The sequence below is a fragment of the Trachemys scripta genome, chromosome 14 (assembly GCF_013100865.1).
Source record: "Trachemys scripta elegans isolate TJP31775 chromosome 14, CAS_Tse_1.0, whole genome shotgun sequence".
In the NCBI taxonomy this organism is placed as follows: Eukaryota; Metazoa; Chordata; order Testudines; family Emydidae; genus Trachemys; species Trachemys scripta.
Window position 1 is genome coordinate 36,971,536 of NC_048311.1, and position 9,586 is coordinate 36,981,121.

General features: G+C 52.0%; 1 protein-coding gene across 1 annotated transcript in view; it reads right to left on the reverse strand.

Moving 5' to 3' along the window:
* Positions 1-9,586, reverse strand: part of LOC117886948 (zinc finger protein RFP-like) — a 20,390-nt gene that overhangs the window by 5,445 nt on the left and 5,359 nt on the right. The window contains exons 2-7 of the mRNA XM_034789129.1: positions 7,578-7,673; positions 6,765-6,995; positions 5,757-5,779; positions 4,910-5,025; positions 3,487-3,546; positions 1,935-2,326 (exon numbers count right to left, since the gene is read on the reverse strand). Of these exons, the coding sequence (XP_034645020.1) occupies positions 1,935-2,326; positions 3,487-3,546; positions 4,910-5,025; positions 5,757-5,779; positions 6,765-6,995; positions 7,578-7,673 (918 nt within the window). The remainder of the gene's footprint in view (positions 1-1,934; positions 2,327-3,486; positions 3,547-4,909; positions 5,026-5,756; positions 5,780-6,764; positions 6,996-7,577; positions 7,674-9,586) is intronic.

Genomic DNA, 9,586 nt, shown 5'->3' on the forward strand with positions numbered 1-9,586 from the left:
ATGCCCCCGTCCCCGGCCAAAGAGCCCTCCTGATTTTCCCGGACATGCCCGGCTTTTGGGGATTTCCCCCCGGACGGGGATTTGAGCCCCCAAAAGCCGGACATGTCCGGGAAAATCCGGACGCATGGTAACCTTAGCTTCCACAGGTCTAGATCTGACCTGGGTTGTACCATTGCTCCTTTGACCTCATCAGTTAGCCAGTGTTTGGGGCCTTGCTAGGTTCTTCCATTGGCAGGAGAAATTGATTATAGGAGTTTGGTATTTCTTTGGTGATATCTTTATTATTTACGAATAATGTCCACACATTCCTGTGTCCTGAACACGATAGAAACAAACAGCAGCCGGCAGTTTCTTTTCTCAGAACTCCACATCTCCCTTTCCAGGGAACCCTGTGCCTGAAGCCAGCTCTGTCTCTCCGTTTCCTGCTGGGATCATACTCACAACTGGTTCTCTTGGCTTTCTGTCTCACACACACCAAGCTCCAGCCAGTCCCTCAGACTCTGTGTTTTCAGCTAGCTCCAGGGAAACCGCTCTTAGGCCTGCTCTACACTTAATACTTAAGTCAACCTGGTGACATTATTCAGGGCTGTGAAACATTGTGTGTTCTGAGTGCTGCAAGTAGATTGACCTAACCCCTGGTGCAGACAATGGAATTCTGCCGGTGACCTGGCTACAGCTGCTCAGAAAGGGGGATAAACTAGAACAATGGCGGGGGGGGAACAATTCCATCAATGCAGGATGCATCTACACTATGACACTTCAGCAACACAGCTGTAGTGCTGTAGCTCTGCTGTAGTAGCGACTGTAGCGTAGATATACCATTATTCTTCTGGAGACCTGGTCTACACCTAAAACTTAGGTCAGCCTAGCTACATCGCTCAGAGCTGTGAAAACTTTCACACCCTGTGTGATGTAGTTGGGTTGATCTAACCCCGATGTAGATGCAGATAGGTTAAGGGAAGAATTCTTTGTTGCCCTAGGTACTGCCTCTCCTAGAGGTGGATTTGCTGCATTGATTGTAAAGCCCCTTCTATCGATGTAGGAAGTGTCTACGCTAGTCACTCATTTCTACTGGATATTGGGATGAATGCACACTTCCCAGTCCCCGGGTCTTCCTCTCCCAAGCTTCTGGCTGTTGCAGAGCTTCCAGCTTCTTCCCAAAATGCCAAATTCCAATTAATTCTGTGTCCCTGCCACCCCACATATGCCTGTCCCCAGCCCCACAACATCACATCACTTCTGCCCCCAGTCCCTCCACCAATTGTGACCCCGCAGCCCCCACAGCTGCCCCTCAGGGCTCCCTTTCCCTTCCTGCACCTCCAGAAGATCTTCACCCACCCCCTCCCACCCTGGTGCTGCTGAGAGGGAGGGGGAAGGAGCTTCCAGGGGTCATAGAGCTAAGAGGCCAGAGGTTTGGGTAGACAGGAGTCCTCCAGGCCATAGGGGCTAGGATTATTTGGCTAGAGAAACCCATTTTTCCATTCCCGGTGGGCTGTTCCCCCCATGTCTCAGTGACACTGTCTGACCCAGGATCCCCAGAGTCTTCCTGGCTCATAGAGGACAGTGGCAAACAGGCTGCACAATCCCTGGGGCAGTGATGAGATTTGGCTTCTCTTCCTCACTCACTCAATGCTCTCTACGGTTTGACAGTTCAGAGGCTGCACAGAGTTGAGACTGGAAGCAACCTCCAGGGTCAGAGAGACTTGATGATACAAAGTACACAGGAAGGAGCCATAGAGACAAAGGTGTGCGAGGCTAGATAGGCTGATTTCAGGGCTCCTAGTGAGATATTCCCCTGCTCCCCCATCTCAGGGACACAGTCTGAGCTGGGATCCCAGCCACACCCAGAACCAGGGTCGGATTCTCTCCCCAGGGATGGAGCCTGGCGGGAAAGTGAAGATCGGGGCCTTGTCACCAGCATTGATAAATGTCACCTGCCCCCGGTCACAGTCCAGACAAACCCGGATCCTGCTGGGGACCTGGCTCAGGGGCAGGGGGGTCACAGGGGAGGTGAGAGCCTGGAACCGACCCCCCCACCAGCACTCCACAGCCCAGATCCCCCCCTCAGGGTTATGGCTGATCCGTCCCTTCCTCCTCACAGATTCTCTGGCCACCCCCACAGCCCAGAATCGCCTATCCCCAACCTCCACCTCCCAGCAATGTCTCCCCGACGTGAATCCCTCACAGCCCAGCACACAGAACACAGTGTCAAATCTCTCCGGGTTGTTGGGCAGATCCTGCCGTGTGTCTCCCCATCTCACACTTTTCCGATCCTCAGACAGGACGAGTTGGGGATAAACTGTGTCTGGATCCAGAGTCACATTCGCTGGGGAGAGAGAGAATCAGAGCATTAGGGGCAGAGCTCAGCCCTGGGGGAGGCTGGGACCATTTCTCACACTCCCCAGCAGCCCTGTCTTGGCTGGGACACTTCTGGATCCCAGGGAGCTGCCTCTGTATTGGGCAACTGAGACTGAGCAGAGATGCCACTGAAATTCCTCAGTGTGTTTCTCATTTGCTTCCAGAAGCTTCAGCTCCCTGCTCCCTCTGCTGGGGCTGCTCCATTCCCAAAAGCAGAGACACAATCAGGAAGGTGTCAGAAGCTTTCGTTGAGGAGGGAACAGACAGAGGAGTCAGTTACCAGCTCTATACCCCCGAGGGAAACTCTGTCCCTTAAAGGCAGCCTCCAGTCCCAAGCTGGGGAACAGAGAGGAAGATGCAGCATTGGGGAAGAGTTGCTTAAAATCAGACAGTAGGAGGTGGCATTAGATGGGGTAGCCCCATCCCCAGCCTAGAGAGAAGGGTGGAGCTGGCAGCATCAGAGGGAGAACATCTCCCCAGTCCATGAAGCAGTGAGCAGCTCTAATGGGAGAGCCCAGCCCTGCCCAAAGGAAAGGCAGGATGTTGGAGAAGAGCAATGGGGAGACCCCCTGCACCAGGGTGAAGCAGAGGGATGTGTCAGCCCTCAGGGCAGAGAGCTCTGTTTTGGTGCTGCTCAGTGAGTGTTTCTGTTCATGAACGTGGGCATGAACTCAGCACTAAGGTTGGTGTCAGGATTGTTTGTGTGATGTCAGCTTGGGATCTCCCCAGGAGTTCCGGACCCTTGGTAGAAGTTGGGGGTGGGGCACGAGGTCCCACTACTGGTGGCCCCACCCACTCCATGGCCCTGCCCCCTCCTCCTCTTCCCGCTGAGCCCCTGACCCCTGGCCAGGCTGGGAGCCTTGGCTGCTGGGGAGATCTCCCGACCCTCCACCTGCCCTGGGTGGGTTTCTGGGGGGCCTGCGAGCAGCCCCCTGCCCATGTCCCCGCTCCCCGTAGTGCACCACCCCAGGGCAGGTGGAGGGTGCAGGACTCGCCAGTGCCGCTCGGGTTCCCTGGGTGAGACCCCGGCTCTGGCTTCTGGCCTGGCCAGGGGGCAGAGCCCTGGAGGAAGTGGAGCAGGGGTGGAGCCACTCTGGGGCCAATGCCAGGAAGCGGCTGCAATCTCACCCTGTCTGTGCGTGCCTAGTGGTTGCCCTCTTTTTCTTTCCAGTGCAGATGGCAGAGTGTCTGGAGGGGGAAAGGATAAGAGAAGTGAGTTTTCCAGCTTTCATATTTATAACAGCATCATCACTCTTAACTCCTAGATCTGTGTTTTCATCACGACACAGAAACAGACAGAGACACACTCAGGTATTTAAAGTAAAAGGTCTGAAACTTCTTTCCTCTCTCATTCAGGCATCTCCCAGCAATGGAACCAACATCCTTTTGAACTCCCAACTTGTCAAAAGACATGAAATTGTATAAAAGATCCTTGGGTCCTGATTCTGTCATCTCAGAGCTGCTTAGGCTTCATCAGGGGAAGTTTGAGTCGCAAGACTGAGGTCCCAGTTATGCTGGTCCACTCTGAGGTGATATTGGACAGTGGACTATGAACTATTTCTGAAAGAACTCTTTACAACTAGAACGCTCACCATCTCTGCTATGAATCTGGACCTCAATGAATCAAGCTCATGTCTGTATGTATATTGATCTTCTAACAATACTCTCTCTCTTTTGTTTTGTAATAAAGTTTAGTTTAGTTAATAAGAAATGGCTGTAACGTGTATTTGGGTAAGATCTGAAACATTCGCTAACCTGGGAGGTAATGTGTCCGATCCTTTGTGATTGGTAGAACCTTTTCTTTTATATGATGAAATAAGATTTTTAGAAATCATCGTATTTGACATAAGGGAAATGTTGCCTTAAGTGACCTTGCTATTAAGTGATGTGTTCATAAGTTGCTATGTGGGATAAAGAGATGTTTTGACCACACAATGTGCTTAAAGACACCAGGCACCCAAAATGTGCTGTCAAGGAGTAGTTACCAAAGTCCAAAAAATCCCATGTGGAGAAAAGGGTCAAAGTGACCCGTGCACATCAGTGTGTAATGACTGGTAATGAACAAATCAGAAAAGAGAATAACTTGAAAATAGCTTGGACAGCAAAAGTCCTGCCAATTAGAACATTCATGCATGTGTAATGTATGAGTTATACAAGATACTTACAATGCATAACAGACAAAGGTGATTGGAAAAGAACTAATAAATATATAATCTGGATGTGTATAATATGTCGTACATTGTAAGGGATAGTCGGAGCATAGGAAAAATGCATCATGACCTGCCTATTCCCCTGGAGAAGGTAGATGAACAGTATTTCTTTCAGTATGTCTGTCATTTCTTACTTTCATAGTAATTGTAATAGCAAGGCATGCTTTTGGAACAAATAAGGGGTTGAATTAATCAGTCTGAGTGTCTTGGACTCTAAGTATGTGGCATTCTCATCCAACAATGAACTAGAAGTCTAATCTACACCAACTGACTAGCGCCATTCTCTTCCCACAGTCTCAGACACTGATCCCAATTTCCCCTCCTAGATCCCTTCTAGGTACCTTTGAACTTCCTCAGAGCTTCTAATAGCGCAATAGTTTTCTGGGAGAAACCACTGACTCGCTCTTCTAGTTCAGGAGAAATCTCCTCTGGCTGCTGGAACTTCCCCTTCTCCCACCTGAAGAGAAACAATTTCACGTGATTATATTTCATTTAGTGACTCATTATAAGTGCTTACTAATGAGTCACTGCTCTAATGGGCCTGGAGTTAGAATTCCTCTACTTCTCCCAGCCTCAAAGCAGGTGAGACACAGCCCATGGCCATGCAACCTTCCCCGCAAAGGTCCCATTAATATTCTTCAAATGTGGCCTGGAGATATCAGCTCTGGGGACAAAAGGGGAATTGAGTCTCCATGGCCAATTCACTCCTTGGCCTCCATGCTCTGAGGGACAGGAGGTTCCCAGGTGAAGTGCTGTAGAAATCTGACCACTAGGAACTAGACTGAGACACCAACTCCCCCCTCCCCAGCTCATTCCACACAGGTCTCCAAACAGTCCTCAGGTGGGAAAGACTCTTGACCATTGCTGCCCTGGGCTGAATGGTAACCAGTGCCCCAGCAGTGACAGGCCCATATTCCATCCTCACTATCCTGGGGCAGCCAGTCCCCCAGGGATGTGACATCTCTGGGAAATACTTTAGGTCAGTCCTTCCCACTGAATGGATAATTTCAGAGTCTTCTGTGCAAGGGTGAGAACCTCAGGATAAAGCTGATCAGAGAGATTTGTATCCAGAATGTGACCTTCCCCACACATTTTGCTATAGAGCCCTGGGGAGACGTGGTGCTAACATCACCATCAAGCTCTTTCCAAGCATTGTGAAGTGTGAGGGGGAGTGAGAGAGCCACGTACCTGCTCAAGGTGCTTCTGACATCCTAGAGGGGAGAGAGAGAGAGAGAGAGAGAGAGAGAATCTTAGGGCAGGTCTTCACTACGGGGGGGGGGGTCGATTTAAGATACGCAAATATTCGACGTATCGCAGCCGACTTACCCCGCTGTAGGGACGGCGGCAAAATCGACCTCTGTGGCTTCCAGTCGACGGCCCTTACTCCCACCTTCACTGGTGGAGTAAGAGCATCGATTTGGGGATCGATTGTCGCGTCCCGTTGGGATGCGATAAATCGATCCCCGAGAGGTCGATTTCTACCCGCCGATTCAGGCGGGTAGTGTAGACCTAGCCTTAGTCCCATCTGACGCACAGAGGAGATCCCATGGTAGGCATTTTGCAAATATGGGGAAAAGAGGCCCTACCCTAGCCCCAGGGCCATGGATTCCCTGAATTAATGATGCTTTTCCACCTTTAATATCTATGTGTCTGTAATGCTGCAAAGATAATAGTCATTCACATGTCAGCAATGCACATGCCGAGTTACACTGAGATCTCTGACCGCTGGCCCCCAGTGCTTATGATTCAGGAGCCCTCCCTTCCCTGTGTGGGGAGCTGGTATATTTCTGACCACAGGTGCTGGCTTCCAATTGTCCCTGGGGGTGCACAACCCCAAGCCTCACTCCACCCCTTCCCCCATGCCACACTCTTGCCCAGCTCTTCCCACCCCCACTCTGCCCCCACCCCACCTCTTTCTGCCCCCTCCCTCATGCGAACCCCCTCCCCACTCCTCCCCCTCCCTCCCAGTGCCTCCTGCACATCGGGAACAGCTGATTGAAGCAGGTGGGAAGTGCTGGGAAGGAGGGGGAGGAATTGATCAGCAGGGCTGCCAGCGGGCAGGAGGCACTGAGGGGAGGCGGGGGTGGGGGGAGCTGGCTGCTGATGGGTGCTAAGCATCTGCTAATTTTTTTCCGTGGGTGCTCTAGCATTTAAGCACCCATGGAGTCGGCACCTCTGTTTCTCCCTCAGTCTCACCTGCAGGAATTCACTTGCTGGCTTCTGACACTTCCCCTCCAGCTCACTGATCAGCTCATTGAGACGGGAAATCTGCTCGGAGAGTTTACTGACATTTTCATTCTGGATCCTCACAATCTCCTCGTCCAGCTTCTCCAGCTGGGCCAGCAGGAGTCGCTCTTGTTCCTCCAGGAACTGCCGCAGTTGCTGAAATTCAGACACAATCTTCTGCCTCTCGGTTTGTATTTGTTTCTGTATGAAAATAGGGAAAGGGCTGGTCAGGGACAGGAATGGCATCTGGGGTCCTTTCATGGAGAGCTGAGTGAGCAGGAGGGAGAACTTCATTGAAAATCCTGATTTCTGACATTTGACTTTACCCTAGGGAGAGAATTCTCTCACAGCTTCCCCTTCAGCCCCTATATCTCTGAAAGGGAGGTTTCCATGTCTGTCATGGTCAGCATATTGAGTTATTCATGGCCTCTGGGAATTCAGACCCAGAGCAGCAGGAGGCAGGACTCAGCACTACACTGACAGACACCAGGGGAGAAAAAAGAAACAAACATGTTAATGCATAAAATGACTAGACAAGTGGACAGCATGTCATGGGTGACATTCAGTTCACTTGGGGGGATTTCTGGGAAAGCCACAAGAGCTAGATATTAACTCATCAGCTGAAATGGAAGCTTAGGGCTTGTCTACGCATGAATCTAACCCCAGCAATCTATGATCATGGAGAAACACACAAGCCGATGTTCACCAAGGCCACACAGGAATCTGCCTCCAAACAGACCTCCGACTGCCACTCTCTGCTGGTTAATAACAACAGGCACCTACCAGATACTCCTGGCGTTTCCCCTCTCCAGTCACATGAAATCCCCACAGCTTTTCTCTCTCTTCCCGCAGAGTCTTCAAATGGGCCTGAATATTTTCCTGAAGAAACCAAAAGGATTTGGGAAGTTTCACTTTGAGGGTTGAGAGGGGTTTGGAGTTGGATGTTTTCCTACCCAAACTCAAGATTACAGTTGGTCCTAATCACTTTGTGACATCAGGGCCACCAAGGAGATGAAACCTTATTAATGTAGATTGGGAGTGTGTCATATTCAGACTTGTTACCAATTCAGGTTCAGTCTTTTTAGTAATTACACAGAGATCTCAATTATATCCAAACTTTATTAGTATTTGTGAATTGATTAGTGGTTCAGTGCATGACAGGACACTGAAGTCACTTGGGGGTGAATCAATAAACTTGTTTTTGAGAAGGTTTAACGAACAAAGTGATACAAGTCCCAGAAACCACCAGGGTTCAAATATGGGCTGGATTTCAGCCCTGAATCCCTGGGGATTGCAGTGGTTGGACAGAGCTGGTTTAAGCACCAGGGCAAACCCCATGAGAAGTACAGAGGCCATTCGTCTGGTTTGAAGCTGCGCAGTCCCAGTTTTGTGGAGAACTATCCCTGTCTGGTAGGGACCCAGCACTGGACATGTGTTTGTCCAATGAAAAAGAGAGAAGAGGAGACCAAAGATGCAGGAGGATACCAGTGAGGGTGGAGGCAAGGGTGGGGGTGGCACTTCCATGCAGAATGATGCAGGTGGGGGCGTGCTGACAAAGGTGGTGGTGGGCCCACACAGGCTAACTGATTCAGGTGTGGGAGGGCCCATGCAGGCAGGCGTGGGGATGTCCTATATTCTGGGGATGCCTCAGTGGCCTCCATAATTAGACAGGCAGATTTGTATAAAGAATGGTTGGGGTTTGCCTCAGTACTGTCCTAAACCTTTTCAGTGGCAATGCACTCTGGGTAGGTCCCCACTGTCCCATTCCCTGGTAAGAATCCCAGAAGCAGTGCATTCTGGGAGATTTCAAAAGGCTGTCTGGTGGGACTAACGGAACCACTTAGGCTGCTCTTTGCCCACGTACACACTAGAACAGGTCAGACTGGCACCGGGTCAGCTCCAGCCTGGGGTTAGTTTTGCTACAATCCAGTGTAATCCCAGTGGTACTTGGCATGGACCTGCGCTGTCTGGAGCACTTTTGTGTGTGGACACAAGGTGCTTGGGGTTCACACGGCGTTTAGCCCCATGATCTCCTCTAGTGCAGGCCAGCAGCATCTGAGTTTAACCCTTCATGGAGCAACACAGGAGTTCAGATTCTCAGTGGGAAACCTTGTCTCCCTGCTGGGCCTAGGGCCTGTATCAAGGAGTCTTTCCCTCCTACTGTCCGCACTTCATCACTGCTCAGTGCTGCTGATGGAGGCAGTGTAGCCTAGTGGTTAGGGCACTGGCTTGACCTTGGAAAAGTGGGGGTTTATACCCACCTCTGCCACTAGGGTGACCAGACGTCCCGATTTTATCGGGACCGTCCCGATATTTCCTTGTTTGTCCCGCGTCCCGACCGACATGCGGTCGGGACAACCGGACAAACAAGGAAATGCCCCGGAGCCTAGAGCCCGGAAGTACTCGCACCCCCCCCCCCGCCCCGACTCCGCCCCCTCCTCCCCCGATTGGCTCCCTCCCCGAATCCCCGCCTCTTCCCCGGGCTCACCATTCCCCCTCCCTCCGCAAGCGCTGGAGGGAGGCCCGGGAGACTCAGAGGGAGCGCGGGGCCGGGGTGAGTAACTTTCCGGCCTGGCCGCGAGCAGGACTCAGTCGGGTGGTTGGGAGAGGAGGGGGGCGGCCCGCGGGGCCAGGCGGCGGCTGTTGTTGTCCCCCCGGGCAGCGGGACTCGGGAGCAGCCGCTGCTGCAGCTCCCACTGCCGCGGGGCAGGAAGCGGCCATGGCGCTCTGCGGCTGCGGCTCTGGCGCCCACGAACTCCCCGAGCCGGGGCCTGCTGCGGGGACCCAGCAGC